This window comes from Sceloporus occidentalis, unplaced genomic scaffold (genome assembly GCF_023333645.1).
Source record: "Sceloporus occidentalis isolate IW3139 unplaced genomic scaffold, rSceOcc1.0.p SCAF_1, whole genome shotgun sequence".
Lineage (NCBI taxonomy): Eukaryota > Metazoa > Chordata > Lepidosauria > Squamata > Phrynosomatidae > Sceloporus > Sceloporus occidentalis.
In genome coordinates, this window is record NW_028316981.1 from 237,703,577 (window position 1) to 237,724,955 (window position 21,379).

The 21,379-nt window shown below is 41.9% G+C and overlaps 1 protein-coding gene across 3 annotated transcripts; it reads right to left on the bottom strand.

The window, feature by feature from the left end:
• Positions 1-8,331: 8,331 nt before the first annotated feature.
• ZFAND5 (zinc finger AN1-type containing 5) lies at positions 8,332-19,846 on the bottom strand. Of its 3 annotated transcripts, none has more exons than XM_089490654.1 (6): positions 19,558-19,846; positions 14,256-14,412; positions 13,886-13,997; positions 13,204-13,307; positions 10,353-10,478; positions 8,332-9,988 (listed from the first exon to the last, which is right to left on the bottom strand). In XM_089490654.1, exons 2-6 carry the CDS (start codon positions 14,404-14,406, stop codon positions 9,840-9,842), a joined length of 642 nt encoding a protein of 213 aa, XP_089346780.1. In that variant the 5' UTR covers positions 14,407-14,412; positions 19,558-19,846; the 3' UTR covers positions 8,332-9,839. The 3 variants fall into 3 exon arrangements, with proteins under 3 accessions (XP_089346780.1, XP_089346779.1, XP_089346776.1); XM_089490653.1 differs by lacking the exon at positions 19,558-19,846 and adding an exon at positions 18,692-18,798; XM_089490650.1 differs by lacking the exon at positions 19,558-19,846 and having other exon boundaries at positions 13,204-13,304.
• Between the last annotated feature and the right edge of the window lie 1,533 nt (positions 19,847-21,379).

The window sequence follows — 21,379 nt, forward strand, 5'->3', positions numbered from 1 at the left end:
TTGTTTCAGTGAACATTAGAACCTGGGGATGTAATGAAGTAATGTAGAGGAAACTACATAAAATCTGTTGGGTTGCTCTGGGAAGAGTTCTCACAATCTAGGCATCTGTTGTAATTTCTTCACATTTGAGAACCATTGAAGGTCTTCCCTTCAGAGTAACATGGTGATAGACATTCTGCCCCCCCCCCCCTATTTTGATCAGTCTCCACCTATAGGACTGATTCTGCTGACTTGGGCCCTACTAAGGCTGTCTATATGTTCTATACACTTCAAGGCAGCGATATCTGAAGGGAAGAAAGAACTGTGCATTAGTCATAGAGGATTTCTTTTGCTCCTCTTTAGCTTCAGTGGTCATCTCATCTTGGTTTTCCACTAGTATATCCTCTTAAAACGACAGGTTGACACATTAATCTTGGACTTAGCATCAAGATGCCACCATGTAGCCAACTGAGGCTTACATTTTGTATGCATACTAATGAATTGAGACTAGCATCTCCCATAAAATCAACACCTTTGCCCATTTATAAATGGTGAAAGTTGGTATTCTTTACTGGGACTTTGTACAGAAGCTGCTAAACCAACTGTTCCTAAACCTTTGGGGCTATTATCACCTTTCCTTATTGGATGGCAACCATAGCATCCCCAACATCTTTTTCTTGATATTAGATCTACTGTTTGTGCATCAGACAGACAGACAGCCAACCAGCCAGCTAGCAGCAACTACCTCCTCCACCAGCTTGCTGCCTCCTCCACCTCCACCTCCACCTCCTCCTTTTCCTGTCATGTGTGAATACAGCAGCGGCAGCAGCCCAGGCCTGCTTTCCCCTCTCACCCACACCAGCCTTTCAGAAAAAGGAAGGCTTACTGGCTGCAACTGGGCAGCTAGTCACCTTTGGAGCAGTAACTGAGCAGCTGGTTGAGCAGTGACCAAGAAACCAGGTAAAGGCAGACGTGGGCAAGTGGCTTCTTGTCCACTGCTTGACTGGCTGCTTAGTTGCTGCTCCCACAGTGACTGGATGAAAAAAGAGATGCTTCTCCCAGATGAGGAAGGACTCTCAATCCTTTGCCAGGTGGCGAGGGGTGCAACCAGCTTCCCTTTTCTTCTTGGCGATGAACGACACTAAATCTGATGGAGGCAAAACAAGGAGGAACCCTTTTGAAAAATCAACCCTGGAAATTCCCCACTCCTTCCCCAGAGATGTGCCTTCCCCACACAGCTTCAAGTTATCCTCCCCCCCATCATAAACACTCTTCTACCTTTTATCTTCAGCAAGATAAAGCAGGAGCAGCAGTGCAGCTCCAACCTGCCAACCAAATCTTGGCAAAACTCACAAAGCTTAAGCAGGGTCCCAAATGTAAAAGCTGCCGTTTCTTTCTCACCACGATGCGGTAAATTCCTCATCTCCATCATGGTCCTTTCTTCTGTGCCAATTCTTTGACTCAAGCCCCCCTCCCCTCCCCTCATTTCCCCCTTTCCCTTCACCAACCCCCTGGATCTTTCCACTCCCCCCCCCCCGGGGAGGATTGTACCACTTGTTTTGGGAATCACTATCCTAAGCCATCTGATGGCTGTCCTGTCCAATAAGGACAGTTTCTGACAGCCTCATGAGACTTCTGTAGAAATCCTTCCACCTTCATATCATCTGGGTCATAACTGTGTCACCCCCATCCTTCAGATATACTGCACCTAACACTAAGAAAGAAGCTGGGCAAAGACACTTTCTACTTGTGTGTAAGCACCTGTGGTAAAAAGTAAAACTGGTTACTACAGAAATGATCTATTGCTCTTCTTCCATGGTATCTGATAACATCTCAAGAAACAAAACTATTGCTGCTTCCATGTCTCATTTTCACCACATTTCTAGAACCATAGGGTCTCCTTCTTTGCTTGCCGTTCCCCTCCTCCATTATCTTAATGTAGGGCTAGCACCCTAACAGCTTTCTTAAATAATGGGCAAATATCTTCAACTGCAAATGAACACATTGCTGTTTGCCTTCAGGCAGCCTTCTCCCGTGTATAGACTTTCATCCTCTCCATGCAAAGCAGGGCAGGAGTGACAGAGAGATCCCTTCACTCCTACTCTCTCATTAAGTGCCTCAGGGTGGCCATATGTCCTAACCGCAAAGGAGGATAAGGCATTGCAAAATGGAGGGCATCCAAGAAAATGTAGGGCCTTATTAAAGAAAACCTAAAAACCTTAATATAATTATAAGTTCATGCTTAGTCATGCTCAAAATTGAGGACATTTTGAAATTCCCCCTGAACAGAAGACTGAAATGTAAGACATGTCCTAGAAAAGGAGGATGTTTGGTCACCCTGAATGCCTGGGTTGTTTGTGACACTGAACACTTCAAATGAAATGGAGGTTTCCCATACTCCCTGCAACCACATCTGATCTAAAGTATTAGGAGAGAAGAAGGAGATACTGAAGACAAGCAAGTTGTTATGTACCTCTTGCACAAGTGCTTTCTGATGTATAAATGGATTAATAGTTCTTGTTCTGAGAAAGGCAATGACTGGTATCTTGCACTTTTTATATGCTTAAAATGGTGTCAGTCTTAAAGAAAGAAGGGAATGGCAGATTCAATGCACTCCCTTTCTGGAGGAAACCCCTTCCATTCAAAGCTGACTTTGAAGTCAGAATCTTTCTGTTCCAAGAGCAAAATGCTGAATGAAGAGATTGTCCATAGAAATAATAGGAGTGAGGAGAAGGGCCTGGACCACACTTCCCATACTCACAGAGTCTACTTCATTGGATGAACTAAGGCTACGAAAAATTATGCTACCAACTTCTTTCTCTCAATGAGTCTCAAAGATGTGACCTTTGCATGCTGATCCAAACTAGGTTATGTCTTTGAATTCTACCCCAAATCTTCATTTTCAGTTCAGACTAGCATCTGTTTTCAGTTGTACTTTGTTGGGTACCAAAAAGGTTACTGTTAAAAGCTTTGCTTGGACACAACATGATCATGGAAGCTTTGGCAGTATCAGAATAAAATCTGTCATTATCAGGAGATTCAATCTAATTTATGACAAATACTTATGAAAAATCTTCACAGCTCACCAAAGGAAGGAGTGCAACACTATACTTCTAATTCCAACAGAAATATGTAAATAATTTCATGTGATCTGCCAAGCATCTTTTCTTCTTCCCAAAGCCTCAACATAAAAAGGCCAAACACCACTTTAAGCCAGTTAAGATACTCCACATAATCACTATCTTCAGTTTACTACAAAGGAGAGACGAATAGGCTTGTAAGACAAAATGTAATTATCCGAAAAGCTGTATAAATCTATATATAAATGGAAAAAGATAACATTTGTCCTCTGTTTTTCATATTTTATACATTATAAGGATCTGTAGGCAAGAGAACAAATTCTTCAGTATACAGTATTTCCAGTTTGATGGAACAGTCACAAACCAGAGGGCTAAAAATAACATGTATAGCTTTACTACACAGGTGAATGTTAAACATGTTAATCAGTGTTTCAAAAAAAGTTTCAGATTTTACGGCATTTGAAAATACACACGTCAGTTACTTGTCTCTCAACTCATTCCTTGAAATATTTTCATATTATAAAAGTCTACAGCCATGTGTATTCTTAGATACATACAAAGGCAAACAAGCTCCCCAGCACCATCTGTGGAAGATCCTAACTTGGTTCCTACACATTTTACATCTGCTCATTTAGGATTCCTCCTAAATCTCAAACAAGAGTACCCTTGTGAAACAGTAGTTACTGTAGGTGCCAAACACAGACGATAGAGATGCAAAAGCAATTTGTGTGTCTTTTCCAAAGAATCTCAAATGTCTAAACTTGATCATTGTTTTGAAATATTCATTTCAAAGTGTTCATGCTAGTTTCTGTTTCATTTCTTCTCAAGTCTTTGGGAAGGATGATTAAGCAGTGAAACTAGGTAGTTACCTATCCAGATTGTTTTATTATGCTATACCTTGAAGCTTATGTTAGTCACAAAATGTTTTAGGCACAGTACAAAGCTTAAAAAAGACAGCCTGTCCTCAGGCTTAGAATACAAATAATGTATGCTCCAGAACACAAAAGGATCTTGTAGCATCTTTGAGACTAACTGAAAGAAAGAAGCTTGTAGCACAAGCTTTCATAGTCTTGAATCTACTTCCTCATACAAAGGTGTTACTGGGATGATTTTGCATACTGATTTTCCAGACTAACATGGCTATGTCTAAATTCTATGCTCCAAAAGTGAGGGAAAGATACAGAAACAAGAGGAAGACAAACAATTTGGGAAATTATTCATACTGTAAATATGAAAATACTGACTTCAGTTACTTGCCTCCTAATTCATTCCCTGTCATATGAATAATATACAAGCTTTCAGGTATGGTGTGATAAAAGAATCTATTGGTAGGTACCTACCTAGTTTCACTGCTTGATTATCTTTTCCACAGACAAGAAATGATATGTAAACAGAAACCAAAACCCAGTATGAACACTGAATATGACCTTTGCTGACCTCATAGTCTTTCATGGAGTCCTAAGGTCCAGCTTCTATAAACCAAACAGCAACCAACAATCAACCTTAAGTGCTTTTACCTTGCATGCCTTTATTTGAAGATAAGAGAGGATGTCAGAGAGGATGTCTTTATCAGCTCCCACTGACAATCCTTTTTAAACACAGGGAGGATAGTTGCTTTAGGACTTATTGTACACTTTGTAATGGGCAAAGGAATCTGTGGCTCTCTAGTGTGTTTTTTTAGGTGCACCTTTTCCTACAATTTCTGCCAATTGGCCATGTTGGCTGAACTTGAGGGGAGCTGGAGTCCAACATCCCCACCCTGTTCTGTAAAAATGGGAAACCTGTTTTCTTCAATTTCATGGTGGAGATGTAACTAATAGAGACTGGCTCTCTGCCCCAAAGGGATATACCCTACTCAAGCACATGTTTCTATTACATATGCTAACACAGGGGCAGTAAGCAAGAGTGGGCAAAGAAAGATTACATGAAATAAACAAGTGATTTCAATAGTGGGAGGAATCACAAAGCTAAGCATTAGTGTTGCATATGCATGGCATTTGAGCCTAACAATAGAGGTAATAGTCTGTGAACAGAGTTTTACAGCACATCTGTTTGAAGATAATTTTAGGCCTCTATAAAAAAGAATGCACATTCTCAAACTACAGTGTCAGAAGCAAGACAGATGCATAGCTAAGCAATGATTAGGGTGTCATTAATAGCCCACCCCATGATGCCTGTAGCTGGTATATATGACTTTTTAAAATGCATATGAGGCAACAAAAATGCTAATTTGCAACTTCAATGAGAGAGCTACCAGACAGTCCAGGGTAGTTTATAAAATTTAATCTTGAAGATTCATCTATTTCTTCAGAAACAACTTCAACTTTTAATATGGGTATGTATTACAGAAAATACTCCCAGTTGTTACATCTGCTAAATGCTGAAATAGTAATTGCAGACTATAAAAAGGCCAGGGTATTGTGCAGGAGCTGATCTCATATTCTCCCATACATTTTCTTCCATATAAAGAGCTTTTTAAATATTGGATTTGGTGCAGAAGATTCCACACACATCAAAAAAATTTTTTTATTCTTCTTTAAATTCCAGTCTACTGGAAAATCAAGATAATGATTTTGGAACAGTGAACTAGGAAACAACTATTTAGAACCCTATGCTAAGTAGAAGCTGCCAGAATAAACACAGTTTAAAAACAAAATGCATACCGTATAACATTTGAGATTTACTTCTGTGGAAATACCATACTACCATAGGACAACTGGATATGGAACTGCAATGAACATAAAAATAACTGTTATCCATTATTGTCAAACAACACTATTTTTGGTATGGATAATCTCTTAAATGACTCTACAGCCCTGATTTTACTGTGTGTACTCCCAAGAAATACATGCTTTATTATACAAGCCTTTCCCCCACTTTTTTCTTTTAAAGAAGCTACACAGAACTGAACAGTCATCTCAGTTAAGGACTACAGCAGTAATGTACCCTACCCATTCTACCTAGGACATGCTCCTTGTAATTTATAAATTTTTCAGGAGGTACCTGGTTCCTAGAAAGATCTAATAACTGACTCCTTGTGGGTTGGGAATCCTCCCAGCATTGTGTTGCTTATATCAGAAAATAGGTCTATGAAAAACCTTTGCTTAGAAAGCAGAAGGTATTTAGTATTTGAATCTCTTTCCTTCACAGAATCACTTACCAGACAGACTCTGGTCTTTTATTTTCTGTAAATAGAGATTTTCTATTTCTTTGTTTAAAGGCAAGTGTGTTATTACTTTCTATTTTCCCATAAATATTTTAAAGATATAAATGCTGCTATATCCTAATTTACTGCAAGGGAGTACAGTTCAAGTCTATCAGATCTGAGGATAATAATGAATCAATTCTACAAATAAAACACCTTGAAAGGTACAGAATGTCAACTGTTTAAACAGCTATTTAAATTGCATACTCCATGTTCAAATGAGGTATCAGAAAGTGCCAGGAATATTTGATCTCCTTTGCATTGTTCATTCACCACTGGGCTTTTAAATCATAGTATGCTCATATGGGAGTAAGATCTTAGAGACAAATTGAGCAGTTTTTGTACTGGATGATTTTCTTTTGCTCTTTCTACAGAAGTATTAACTCAAGCCACTACAATACAGAAGATACAAAAAAAGTTTTGGCTTTTTTGGAAAATGGACTCTAGAATTATTAATGTGCACGAAGACATTCCACAAAGGATTTAACCATGTATGCTGCCCCATGTTTGAATTACACAGCTAGAGGGAGGCTGACATGGTAGCCTATGATTTTCAGAGTTTAGGAAAGCCAAAACCAGGGACTTGGTTTGAAGGAAGCACTGTGCACATATTCAACTCTCTCTCCTCACTTACAAGTGTGCACAATTCCTTCTCAGCCTCGTTTAAACTTATCAGCATTTACTGAGGTTAAATTAGGTCATGAAACAGAACCTTTGCAAATGGTTATGCAGTTTGAAACCTTCTGCCTCTGAAATTGTAAGACCAGAAAGTGCTAAGTTCAATACTTTCAACTGCTTAGCTTGCTTCAGTCTATGGTCACACTGTAACGTCCTATGCTTTTGAACAGTAATGGTAGAAATATATTTATTACCGTTTATGTAACTTGCTGGTTTTGCAAAACTTTTTTTACACGCAAGTATTACACAAATGAATTGGGCTTTCCTGGATTAGATGAGATTCTAAGGATTTGCAAGACTAGGGCAGGTAGATTCTATATATTTCTTCTATCAATAGCTGTGTTGTGATTTACTGTAAATCGTTACAGTAATAGGATGCTTCTCTTAAGTCTAACCCACTAAGAGCAAGGAAACAGGCATGTCACAACTCAATGCCAAACTCCTTCATCTAGGTATTTCACAACTGTACTATTTACATGCTAGGAAAGGACTTGTTTCTTTCAAAAACATCTATTCCTGATCTTTTGATGCACTTTAGGGATACATACTTGTGTTGACTAGCAGGGTATTTCTGGTATGTAATTAGGTCTTTACTCATTCATTAACTCTTGTAGAATGCACTGGCATGCTTATTCAGTACCTCTTTTTCAACCTCAGATGCCATTCATCTCAGATATCCACCGGACCAAAGAATATTCTTCTCTTCATTACCACATCAACTGTCATATCTGGAAAACTTTCACGTAAAACCTGATATGTGTAACTTGGGTAGCAGGTTATAGATTGTTTTGATTTGCAATGCAATTAATCCTCATCTGACAAGTGTGCGAAAGCAGGAACATGCAGAATGGATACTGTTGCAGATATCACAGTTTGTCTGCCTGTCTCTTCAGTAGTTCGGCATAGTGTAGGTTGTCTTGCTGTTCCCTTTGTTCACATCATAAAGAACCAATCAACTGCATAGAAACTGGAGCCCACATTGAGGCTATCAGCCATGGTTGAAGCCAGTAAATGGGACTAGGACCCTGCTGCCAAGGTAACAGCTAGAAGAAATTTTAAGTGACAACTGTGAAGATCAAAGCAACTAAGACCTGTCAGAATGCAGAGATTTTCCATTTTTGACCACGATGTTGCTATTTGCTCAACTTCAATCCAGGCATTACATTTGTATTCCAGCTTATATGCGTTGCACAGCTGAATAAATCTTCATCAGTTGATGTGTGAATAAAATTAAAATCCAGTATGAGGAGATACACAGAGGCTAGAACAGTAAAATCCAAGGATTAGTTAGAAACCTATAAATTATCAAAATTAGTTGCGACTTCCCATAATGAACAGTCCAGACTATTCCATTAGTTGTAAAACCCAATGAACCATCACAAAATGAACTATATCCCTCTGTACATGATTTTATTATTTACATAATACAATATAGCATAGATGCTGGGTAGCATGATTATGTGCAATACATAAATATGAACTATCTGTACACATTTGTTTATCTAATAACTCAACTGAGGACAAAGTTTAAAGCAAAAACCTGATGCTTTTAATGAAGGAAAATTAAGACTGAACACTGCAATATAAATCAGAAGTAGTGCCCTATGTATACACAACTATTTACAAATGAGAACAGGCATTACCACTATACTACTCTAAACTGTACTTGTTTATATAAAAAAACACAAGTTTCATACATCACAAAAAACCTTCCATTATAACACAGAAGTGATATTACCAGACAAGCATCAGTGAAGTATACTGCCTTTTCTAGAGTTGTTATTGTACAATGCTGTAGATAATGCAGCCCATGCAATACACCCAAGAACACTACAGTCCTACACCCAAGTACTATTAAAATGATAAAGCAGCCCTCAGAGTGGTTCCAGGTACCACTTAAAAGTCTACAGCAGCCATATTGGGTATGATTTTTTTTCCATGCAAAATGGTGCAGTCTCACTACATTTTAAATTATAAAAATTAAGAGCTAATATTCTCTTGAAACCAGAACACATTCAACATAAAATGTATATGAAAAATAAATGCTTGAATACACTTGCAAACTAAGTTTGTCAGATTCATGTGTTACTTGACAGAGCTGCTGTGGTTAAATTTATTAAAAAAGATTGTAGCCTTTTGTTTGTAAACGGAAAACAAAGTCTTGTAGTATTGTGCTACACAAATTATTTAGCTACATAAGAGTAAGAAGCAGACAAGTCCTCTGTTGTAAGCTAGTTCATAAAGTTCTGAAATGAAGTTTCCTTTGGGAACCAGTTTGTAATTGTTCAGCCATTTTTATCAGCTCCAAAGATTTCACCCTTCAGACTCAGATTTCTTGCTTTCATTATTAGGTAGCCTTAAACTGCAGCTTATGACACCTGAAAACCCATTCTCATTTAGAAAGTGGCTCCTCTGCAGCTCAGCTTCAAAACAACAATTTGTGGAAATTAAAAGGAACAAAGTTTAACTATGGTAAAAGTAGACTCATTTTTTCCTGGTGTAACTTTTAATCCAACAGGCACGTAGCACTATCCAAGGATGATATACCTCAATTACATTCCCAAAAGGCAAATCTGCTGCAAACATGCAGATTTTATGCATCTGTTTGGCACATGTGAACTAGACAACTCTGTCCTTTGTGCATGTCTGTTTTCCAGTGCAGGTCTTACTCTTTCAACTCATTCTGGGGAGGGCATGTACACATTTTAAAGGGCTGTATCTATCCATTTCTGCCTGTAACACCCACAATATCCTAAAATATCAATCAATAAGACAGACTAAAGTAAAACTCTGGAGAACATCAAAGGAAAATGGCCATGCATCTGCTCTTTAATGTTTTCCTAGGATATTTTAAAATAAAAACAAGGGAAATCAGTCTTTTCACCAAGTAGGTTAGTTTATATTCTCTGGATTTTTTCAGCCACAACAACTGGATTCTCTTTCCTGATTTTTGCTGCAGCTTCTGCTTTGTAATCATATGGGCAGTTGTGCTTGTCAGAATAACGATGAAGTCCACAAAACAGATTTCCACATCGGCAGTCAAATCCTGTGAAGATACAGAAGTATTTTCTTGACATTTTGTATGGTAAACATCTGTAATTAAGGTGTTATCATTCCACACAATGAAGCTGAACTCCATGTATTTTAAAATTATTATGATTTTCACAGCATTACCAACTCTTAGTATCAGATGAAATCTCTCATTCTATGTATCACATGTATAAAGTTACAAATGGTGTAGGTAGCATTTTCAATAAAAAGAGAATTCCCACAAAAGATAATTTAATTTATTTTTATAATCAAATGCTTTTAGACTATGTCTCACTTCCAAAGGCTCTTAAAAGTTTCCCAAGTATGCAGATCCTAGGAAGAAACTAGTTTAAGACTGAATGAGTGTAGATGATGCATACCTGTAAGGCCAACCTTCTTTCTGCACATAAAACATCTGTTCTTCTTTGGTTTGGGCATTTCAGGTGTTTTCTCTTCATTTTGAGATGTACTAGGCTGAGTAACTGTAGGACTTGGTTGAGTAACAACTGGAAGAACAAGCCCCCCGCCCCAAGGTTTATTAGAGGTGCTTCACTATTTGATGCTATACTGCCTTCATCTCCATTATTTTTCACACATGTCAATGTCTGGGCATCATTAGTTCTATAAAGAGCAGTTCAGTATGCATCTTGGAAAGCAAAAAAAAAAAAAAAAAAAAAAAAAAAAAAAAAAAAAGCGTAAAGCTACCTGGGTTATAACTTGACAGATGACTTCTCCCTATTTTTCTTCATTTGTTAAGACCACCCTCTTCCAACGCACACCAAATAAAAATTTTAAAACATCAGATTTGATTTCAATATGATAATTTTAATGCAAATACTTATTACATGCAGATACTTAGCAGGAAAACTTATTGTATACAAAGCCTGCTTGGATTGGTCAGCTCTCCCTGCTTGCCCAGCCCTCACTGTCTCTAAGACTATCAGAGTGGTAATGAAGACACGGCTCTTTTTTCCATACCCCAAGCGTCCCAGACGCCTGCAGCCTGCTCCGCCCTTCACTTACACCTTCCTGGTGAGGCGCCCCCTCACCTCATCATCCGGACTGTGTTAAGTCACTTCTTTACATGAATGAGTGGATTTTCTTCTACCCTACTTGTACAGCGCCACCCCTGTTGCTTTCATAAAGTCACTGCATACGGTGGGGATGCGGCCACGGCCATTTTTGAGCTCCCCCACCATATGTGGCGACCGCAGATTCTCCAGTGTGGCTCGGAAGTTTTAGCACCTGCCCTATAAGACGACCCCTGGCATATAAGACGACCCTGGACTTTTGAGAAGATTTTCCTGGGTTAAAAAGTAGTCTTATATGTCAGAAAATACACTAAGTCTCTGGGAGATGAACAAGAACCTATTCCTGAAACTGAGGGATAGTACAGGCTGGCACTTTGTGTCAGCCTGTACACACACTAGGGCTGCTCGCTCACACACTCAAAGTCCTTGTTTCTTCACCGAGGCGCCATTATGGCACGCGCCTGTCCAGATGGCACGCACCATGATGATGTCCCTTGAGCACAGCACCCAAACTGTGCTGGGCAGAAGTGGCGTCATGATGCCATGCTACGGATGATACCCCTTCCAGGAAGCTGCCCAGAGCAGCTTCTTTGGGGGTGTGGGTCAGTGCCCAGAGTGCGGCACTGATCTGGGACAGAAAGGGGTGGCTTCCAGCCGCCCATCTGTACAGCCCCTGAGTCTTCTTAGAGAAACCAAGAACCTATAAGTGATGGTTCCCTGAGGATGAACTGTAGAAAGGCTGTGCACATGTCAGTAATTTTCAGGTTTTCAATGAATATTTATAGTGTTCTACGGTAGACCTATTCAGGTTTTCTTCTACTCCATTACCCCTCCAAAAAACAGGTCACAACTGATCAAGACAATTTTTAAGCCAGAAGGCTCTTCTAGGCTCTCACCATCCTAACATATTGTGTTTGTATGTTTCAGAGACAGAACACATCAATACAAATGAAGAGTCAATGTCTGAAAATTACAGATTAATCTTAAACAGATCTCAGCCATCTAAAAATTTTTCATCTTGTTTTCTACTTCAACTTGGTTTATAACTGTTCATTGACAGTTCAGACATGACATCTATATACTAACCTTTGAACGAACCCTTTTACCCAATTCTTCTTATACATATTTAATCTTCATGATGTCCTTCACCAACCTGGGACCCTTCAGATATTTTGGATTACAGGTTTTACTAGCTCACACAGCATAGCCAATTCTCAGATATAATGGGAGGTCCAATAATCAGTTAATTTATTTGCCTACTTCTAATCACTTCAGCACAAATCAACACATTCAATAGTGGAAGCAGTTTCACAAAAAGTTCCATCCAAACACCCAAGTCTTCATAAATGACTGAAGTGCATTATGAATTATGGTTAATGCACATCTGAGAGATTCATCTCTCCAGATGTCTATGCTCATGTTACATACAAAGGATAACTCTGGTGGATTCTTAACAGTAATCTCTGGATTTTTAAGAGGAAAAAAACCCTAACAATCTCTCGCCAGTAGATAGCTTTAAGAGAGAAAAGTTCTACCTCAGCCTTCCGAATGCCATACTGTTCTTTACTGTAAGAATTTAAGGAAGAGGATCATTCAGAAATGTTACTTCCCATATTCAGTATCAGGTTAAGTCAATTCTATTACCTCATGCTACTGTACATGTAGAACAGGTTTTAGCTCTTTTTACTCAATGATGGGTCTGGTTATATTCTGCTAACTGGATAGGCAGGAATTTTCACCATATTCACCCCCCCCCCGCATTTTAATTATTTAGAAAACGCTTTATAACATTATAATAAAAGAAAATAAACATGTAATACAGAACCGAGAGCTTACTCTCTGGAGTTAATGGGGTGGGGCAGAAGGATCATCAGATTGCCCATTGTTTCTAAAAATTGTGAAGATCTGCCTAGCTGCTGAAAATATCTGCAAGACTAAAGCACATTCAGCATTTCATAATTCAGGTCATTAACAAAAATTGTAATATGTACTGCCACTACTAAATTTCTCAGTTCTGCTGGTATGACTAGCAATGTGAACATTTTTGTAAGTGAAAAAATCTATTTGAGGATTATATATTTGGATATTTAATTTAGTGTTCAATAATAAAGGACCAAATGCAAAGTAGTATATTTTCCTAGTTATAAAGATTTATATCTGTCAAGGTCCTACTGCACTAAAGTTACTTTTAAATGCATACCTGGCTCTGTTGTCTCTGTTTTCGGAGTTACTTTCTCCTCTCTTGAAATGCTCATTTCTGTCATTTGCTGTGTGACAGGCAGGGCGGCAACAGGCACATTTCTGCTTGCATTCAATGAAATGAAAGCAATCTGTTAGTACTACTAGGAAGGCATAACTTCTAACATTAAAATTCTCTTGAGGTCCTTTTAGTAACTATTATCAGACTAACTGGCAATAAAGTCTGATGTAATGGAATATTACATTAAGAGAGCCAGCGTGGCGTTGGACTACAACTCTGGAGACCAAGGTTCAAATCCCTGCTCAGCCATGGGCGACCTTGGACAAATCACGCTCTCTCAGCCTCAGAGGAAGACAAAAGCACACTCTCTCTGAACAAATCTTGCCAAGGAAACCTTGTGATAGGTTCGCCGTAAGTCAGCAACTACTTAAAGGCAGACAATGGAATATTAAAAGCCAAGTGCCCTTTTAATGTAACCTTAAAACATGTGACACAAGCACATCCATTTGTTATAAAGCTCTAAGATTTTTTAAGTGCAGCAATAATCAAGGTGTAGTTATTTCCTCTGTAAATTAGCTGCAATATAAAAAAAACTGCAATATTATCAGCTAAAGAGTTTCCTTTATGCAAGTGCATCCTTAATTCATTTCAACATCCCTGCATTACTCTATACCTTTCTTACCTTGATTTGTCAGACGTGCTGCCAGCAGCACCTTCACAGTTGTTTAGACTAGTATCTGCTCTCTGTGCAGATGTAGAATCTGAGGTAGGGCTGTTGGAACCACTTGATGTTCCTAACCAGAGGAATAATATAAGCAAACACATTAGGAAATATAAAATCTATCAATATAAAGGACAAGTTAAAATAATCATTAAATTGTGCTTCTGGATGTTTTGAACTAGCTGGGAAAGAATTCAGACCAGAAAAACATAAAAATGCCTCAAAGTTGTGGAAGGCTTCAATAGTGCAAGAGTTCACTCAACTGGTAATTTCAGCAACTTGACTATATTCACAGCTAGCATTTCGGCTGTTATGTTCCTCCAACACATACCCATTGGACTGATTCGGCCACTATTTTGCTGTCTTTGAAGATGTTCTTTATAGCAGACTGAACACATTCCATTAGTTCTAGGATTCCCATAAAATCCACATCCTGTGCTACACAGCATGGGCCCTGGGGTCTGGTTTGTCTCTTGAGCCATCTTGTGCTGTAAATAGAGAGAAAAAACATTGCATTAGAAGCTGGCACATAATCATAATCCACACAAAGTGGCCATCAGAAATGCTGACATCATTGGCCTTCCATAACTGTAAAATAAGTGTTTGGAATGTAGGAGGAGAACAAGACTAGAGATCGACAGAGAAGTATGGAGGAACTACATCCCCCCATTACTTAAGTTTCTAAAACATCATAAATGCCACGTGGGAAGGAGAGCTGCACATGAATCCTACACTTTTCCACTAGTCAAACAGGAAGAGGCAAGTAGCATGTTTAGTCAACTCTTCAACTTGGGAATTAGGCTGAAGGGAAGTAAGCAACTTCTTGCATGATTCTCTTTTGTGCAGGGCTAAAAGGATGTGAACTATTAAGTCCCCTTACAGATTCTTTTTGGTACAAGGGAATACTCTCTTGCAGTTTAGGGTAAATGAATGTGAACCCAAGTGCCAATGCAGTAGTGCACTCATATTGCACTGCTTTCACCTTAATGTATACTCAAATGTGCAGTTTCTGCTGACAAACACTTCAGTATAGAAAGATGCACCAGTATTTATCCAATTTAGGGTCATGGTTTCTGATTCACTAAATGATACCTGGATTAAGGCTGTCACAATTTTCATTGGGGAGGAAGAGGGGGTGGTGAGCAGAAGAGAAGTATGTGGAAAATACTTCCTCCCCACTTCTGGAATGACATACAATAAGAATGCCTGAAGCAAAATCAGATGGTGTTTTGGTAAGTTTATGATTGTTGATCAATATTCTTGCACCATTCATAGATCTCTGGGTATAGTTTTCTGGCTAAAGCAGGCATGTAGTTGCTGCTACTTCTATTTTTCTGGGTTTCATAGTCTTTTTTTTTATCTAGTAAAGCCAAACATTAGAGAACAGACTTTTATGCTTGTCAATACAAGTCAATATAATATCTACCAGTAGATTCTACAGCCTAGGACTATTTCTAGGCTGAAATGATACACCAGTCAGGTTTTCATACAAATTACGTGTCTGTTTTTGCAAGGAAGCCTACTTGGGGTGGTAATCCAATTCTTTGCTGAAAACATCACATGTTTAAAACATTATCTCCCTCCTGAAATAGCTAATATTTCAACAGAGCAAAAGCCATTAGCTGAGAAGTTTTATTTGGAGCAAGTTTTTTTTAACATGTCTTGTGATATATTCATTAGAACAATTACTCACAGTTTTGCTTTGATGCTTACAGCATTTTATTGAATTATTGTAAAGCAATTCAGCAAAATGCTATGACCAAAAAGCAAGCACATTTTTCTACTTGCCTAAGTCCCCTTGTCTGAGCATGCCATAAGTTCAGGAATATATATGTTTCATGATTGAATAAGCTAAGCAAGACTAAGATAAAGGACTTGATACAGGATTCTCTGTCTACCAGGGTTCTGCTCTAAATTGTTCACATAATACTTATTAGAAAAATGCCACTAACAGGGTCTAAATCTAAAATGCATTAAATAAGAAACAAAATAATTTGATTTTCTCTGCTTATGCTTAGGCCATCTGATACATTACAGTCAATGGTGGCTGTCCAGTTTTGGACCGTGAAATATTTCCTAGTCCACATAGGATTTAAATCTGGGACCATCTCCCGTCAAAACATTCAAATGAGCTATAATCCCGCTCTCAGATTCTTTCAGTGTGGCAGTCATTTCAATATCAAATCCAGGAAAACAGCAAACAGCCTCAAAAACTATGCTTTTTAAAAATGCCCATAAGAAAGTTTTTTATGGATTACAATGAATATTATCAATCGTTGTTCTGGAATATTTAAACAAATGTTTAGAGACATATTAAAGGCAGATAAAGAGATTTGTTCCCTGCCTCAAAACAGCAGGTGGTATAAGCAAATAGCATGCCATATTTGCAGTGAAAGCATCATTCTCAGTGAAACAACTGTAGTTTCAAAGCAATATGTAGGAGAATTATGCACAGAAAACTAAATTTGCTTTTTTTAAAAAATGGCACCAACAGAAATATTAAGTGTAGTAAGTACAAACTATGTAGAACTAATTTTAAGTTAACTGGAAATGCTCAACTGTTCACATCACAATTTGTTTTAGTGCCCCATGAAGACAGAAACTGACTTCAGTAAATGCCGCCTTGTGCCATTTTCAGTTTTCTGATCTTAAGGCACTGAGGTAACACAAAATGTATGGTTCAATAAAAGCTGTTATAGGAAGGTGGTTTTCTGCTTCAAAGGGAGCCTGCGTGTGTCAGGTGGAAAAGAACTTTATACAGTAACCTCATGTTATTTACCATACTTTTTAGACCTTTAGCTTTTCACTGGAATACTAGCTCTTAACGCCATCACATGTGTGTCTGCTTGCTTTAATATTTCTCAGAAGCTAGGATCACATGGGCGAGTGCATTAGCTTCCGCTTGTCACAAGGCTGCAATGTGACACAGGCTGAGCTAGAGGCTCAGACAAAACCTCGTCAACAGGGGCCTCTGAAATCAGCTTCTATTTATAACTCCAAAGGCTTTCCAGCTCCTGTACAGAAAGAACACAGGACTCAAGCAGCAAAATCCTTATTCACAACAACGGGAAAATGCACACTTCAGTTAACATGATATGGCAGGCTCAAAGGGGAAGAGCACAGGAAAAGAAGTCGCCAAATTAATTGATTTGCAACTACTTTAAATTTTAACCCCAAGGGAAAAATACAAGTAACATTTTGAAGTGATTTTTGTTCTGTCACTCCCGTAACACACATTGTACACTAATACAGTTTTCTCCCCAAACATGTTTTGATTCCAGGTGTCCAACTTCCCCTTACAGAACAGCTGCAAATGAGCTCCACTGCTGGTTGTACAAAAGTCACAGCGTCAGAATGGAGAAACAATGCTGAATCATAAACTGACTTTGATTACATGCAGGCAAAATCCATTAATTCCTCAGAGGAATTACTTCCCATTACTAGTAGAAAAGAATTCACAAAGTGTATCCCATCCACAGAGGAACATACTCCTTGGTGCGGTGGTGGTGCCTCATTTGGAGGTTTCTAAACAGAGGCTGGGTGGCCATCTGTTGGGGGTGCTTTGATTGTGAGTTCCTGCATGGCAGGAAAGGGGTTGGACTGGATGGCCCTCGTGGTCTCTTCCAACTCTGTGATTCTATCTTTTAGTATACACAGATTTGATTAACATTTTTCAAACAGGATTAAAAGAAAAAACAAAAAGCAAAAGCAAAAAAGGGGGGAGGAATATCCCCAGTGACTACATTTTTAGCACCAAAGATGGCTGTTAGTTTGGATTGCTGATCTGAATATTTTTTTACCTAACTCTGTAAAGCACACAGGCAGAGAGTAAGGCATCTTAAACTAAGATGGGCATCAGGAAGATGACAACAGTGTCATGTGTTTTTAAGCAGAGGCTGGATGGCCATCTGTGTGTGTGTGTGGGGGGGGGGGTTGGACTGGATGGTCTCTTCCAACTCTGTGTGCCTTCAAGTTATTTCTGAGTTATGATGTCCCTACGGTGTATGGGGTTTTCCTTGGTAAATTCCTTGAGAGGGTGGTGGTGGGGTCTGCCTTGGCCTTCCCCTGAAGAGGCCGAGAGAGTGTGGCTTGGCCAGGGTCACTCAGTGGGGTTTCTATGGCTGAGGCTCAAAAACCATGATGCCATGTTGGCTCCCTGCACAATTTTCTGACTAAACTGGGCCAGGAGCAGATGAGAGAGAGAGAGAGAGAGATGGCGCCATGGAGAAATAAATACATCAGCATTCTGAATGCTTTCCTGGCTGGCATGGCATCCATAGTTGGCCATGGAGACCTCTCTGGAGATGCCAGATGCCACAGATGCTGTTGCTGCTGCTGCTGGAGAAAGACGTCAGGGATAAACTCTTCTAGATGCGCAGCCCGGAAAACCCCACAAACCCCAGCCTTTCCTGGTGGCACACAATTGTGAAATCAGCCACGTGAGGGAAACAAAGGGGAAGAGGCTGCCAGCTCAGAGCAACGGGGAAGGAAGGAAGGAAGGAGATGGAGAGAGAGAGGAGAGGGAAGGAGGGAGGGAGGGAAAGGCGATCCGCTCTGGAGCGCCAAGGGCTCGGGGACATAAAAGGCGCTGAGGAAAAGCAGAATGAGAAAATGGCAGGCGGGGAGGGCCTGGGCGGAGAGAAGAGAGGAAGGGAGAAGGAGAGAGAGAGAGAGAGAGAGAGAGAAAGGGAGGCGGGAGGGAGGGAGGGAGGAGGGACAACCCAGCAGTAGCAGCTGCCACACACACACACACACACACGCGCGCACCCTCCGCTCGGGCCTCGGGAAAGAAAACCACTGAGTCATGCGCGGCGGCGGCAAGGCCGAGGCCGCTTCGGGGAGCGCTACCTTCCTGGCCTCCCCCGAGGCACGGAAGGGGAGAGCGCCTTCCCCACCCCACTCCCACTCCGGCCCCTTCTTCTCTCCTTCGGACCCCGGAGGCAGGCAGGGATGGAGGGGGCGGGAGAGGCCCAGACCTCCCTGCTGCCCTTTGTTCCGTCCCCTCTCCCTCCCTCCCTCCCTCCCTCCCGGGGCTCAATTGTCTTACACTCCGCCCAGTTCCAGGCGGCCAGGAAACGGCCCCCGCCTTTGACGAGGGCGGAAACGCGGCGGAGGGCTTCTTCCTTCGCGCCTTCTCTCCCTCCCTCCCTCCCTCTCTCTGCCCCGCCGCCCTTTCTTCGCTTCCCGCACAAAGGCAACGGGGCCCGGCGGCGGCAGCCCTTTGTCCTCCTCCTCCTCCTCCTCGGCCTCCCTTCACAGCCACCGCCGAGGCAAGGCCCTTCCCTCCACAAACGCCCGCCCACGCAACAGAGAGAGACATACAGTATATGCATCTATCCATAGATAAAACGTGTGTGTGTATATATATATATATATATATATATGGACAATCTATGCGTATTCTTGTCCCCAACCCCAGTCCCCCCACATATTGTCCCTATATAGGCTATATATACATACATATATATGTGAGTGTGTATTCTCAACATATGTATGACATATATATCTATACCTAAAAGGCCCTCTTTCCCTTGCCCGCCCTCTCCCTCTGCTCCTTCCCATAGAGACCCATGAATCCTGGACCCAGCTGGGGATGGGAAGAAGGGAGGCGAGGGGTAGCCTCGGGGACTCACCGGCGCCTGGTGGGTCCTGGCGAAGCCCCTACGTGGCGGAGGAAGGGACAAAGGGAGGCGGGGAGGACAGGGAGGAGGAGGAGGAGAAGGAGGAGAGCAGGGAGAAGGAGACCACGACGAGGAAGCGCCGCCGCTGTTGTCCCGGCTCTAGCGGGAAGAGTCCCGGAGCTGCTGCTAATGCAGCAGCCGCCGCCGCTTCCTTCCTTTGTTCCAACTGCACGACGGAGGAGGAGGAGGAGGAGTCGGCTTCTGCGCGGGGCGAGCGAGCGAGCGAGACACGCCGAGGGAGGAGGAGGAGGAGGGGGAGAGGGGGGTGGGTGGGTGGCCGCGAAGGGGAAGAACAAGAAGAAGATGGTTCCCGGCCCAGAGAGAGAGGGAGGGAGGGAGGGAAGGAAGGAAGGAGGGAGGGCGCTGGTAGATAATGGCGGCGGTGAGGATGACGGTGGTGTTGCTGCTGCTGCTGCCGCCGCCGCCGCGAGCCTCCGGGTCCTGATGGAATATCCGCGCGCACGCGCACAAACCGCCACTTGGGGAGCGAGCGAGAGGAAGAGGAGGAGGAGGGGGCGGGGAGAGTTGTGCGCGCGCGCGCTCTCTCTCTCTCTCTGTCTCGCGACGCTTTAGAAAGGGAGGGAAATAGGCCTTGCTTGCTTAACCGTGCCGAGCGGCGCGCGCGCGCCCTCCCGCCCCTGACCCAGGAGTGGCTGGCTTACTGTATTGTCAAGATGGGCCTTCGCCGCGCGTACGTCACCCTCCCAAGCCCTCTTATCTCTGGCTGGCGTGCGTGCGCGCGCCCGCGCTTTCTCGCTCTCGCTTTGCCCCCTCCTCCTCCTCCTCGCGTCAGGCAGGCGAAGTTAGGCCAGGTTTCGGAAGCGAGGGAGGAGGGGGGGCAAAGGAGGACGCGTAAGCGCGAGCCACGGCGCATGCGCCGCCTCACAGCTAACAGTCACCAACGTCAACGTCACTGTCGCTCCCCTCCCCCTCCCCCCCCACTCTCTGAGTCCCGTGAGGAGAACAAAAAGAGGGGAGGCAGGAAAGGCGGTTGGGGCTCGCTCCCGTTTGAGTCGCCTCCTGCTCGCCTTTTGGGCTTCTGTTTAGAGAAGGGGCGAAGCCTGGTGCCCTCTCATTTTCTTAGGCTACACTCACACTGGAGAAATAGCCCCGTTTGACACTGCTTTTTGACTGCCATGGCTCCGTGCTATGGAATTCTGGGAATGGTCGTTTGTTCTGGCACCAGAGACAAACGACCATTCCCAGAATTCCATAGCACGGAGCCATGGCAGTCAAAAAGCAGTGTCAAACGGGGCTATTTCTCCAGTGTGAGTGTAGCCTCAGAGACTCGTTTCCCGCTGCGAGTGAAAGCCCTCCTCCCTCCCTCTGGTGATTCCCAAAATCTGGTTCTCCAGGTGTTTTGGACTTCAGCCCCCAGAAGCCTCAGCCATCTTGGCCAGTGGTCTGGAATTCTGGGAGCTGAAGTCCCAAACACCTAGAAGACCAGAGTTTGGGAATCGCTGGAATAGTGATAGCCAGATGTGAATCCTACAAATAAAACAATCAATCAATAAACTAGTTGTTGTAGACAGTGTGTACATTGCCTGGTGAGAATGCACAGCCTGGGGTGCATCTGTGTTGTAGAAATAATACACTTTGGCACAACCTTTCAGTGCTGAAGCATCCTGGGATTTGAAGTTTTACAAGGTCTTTAGCCCTCTCTACCAAAGAGGGCTGTATGGCTTCACATAATTACAAATCTCCACGTTCTGTAGCAGGGGTAGGCAACCTTTTTGAGCCGGGGGCCGGGTTGCTGTCCCTCAGACAACTGGGG

Bases quoted from the DNA above. Each gene is read 5' to 3' on its own strand.
- ZFAND5 (XM_089490653.1), bottom strand. From the start codon at position 18,730: ATGACTCAGTGGTTTTCTTTCCCGAGGCCCGAGCGGAGG. The intron at 14,413-18,691 runs GTGCGCGCGTGT...CTCTATTTACAG, and splicing joins TCCCGAGGCCCGAGCGGAGG to CACAAGATGGCTCAAGAGAC. The intron at 9,989-10,352 runs GTATGCATCATC...GTATCTTCACAG, and splicing joins AAAGAAGGTTGGCCTTACAG to GATTTGACTGCCGATGTGGA.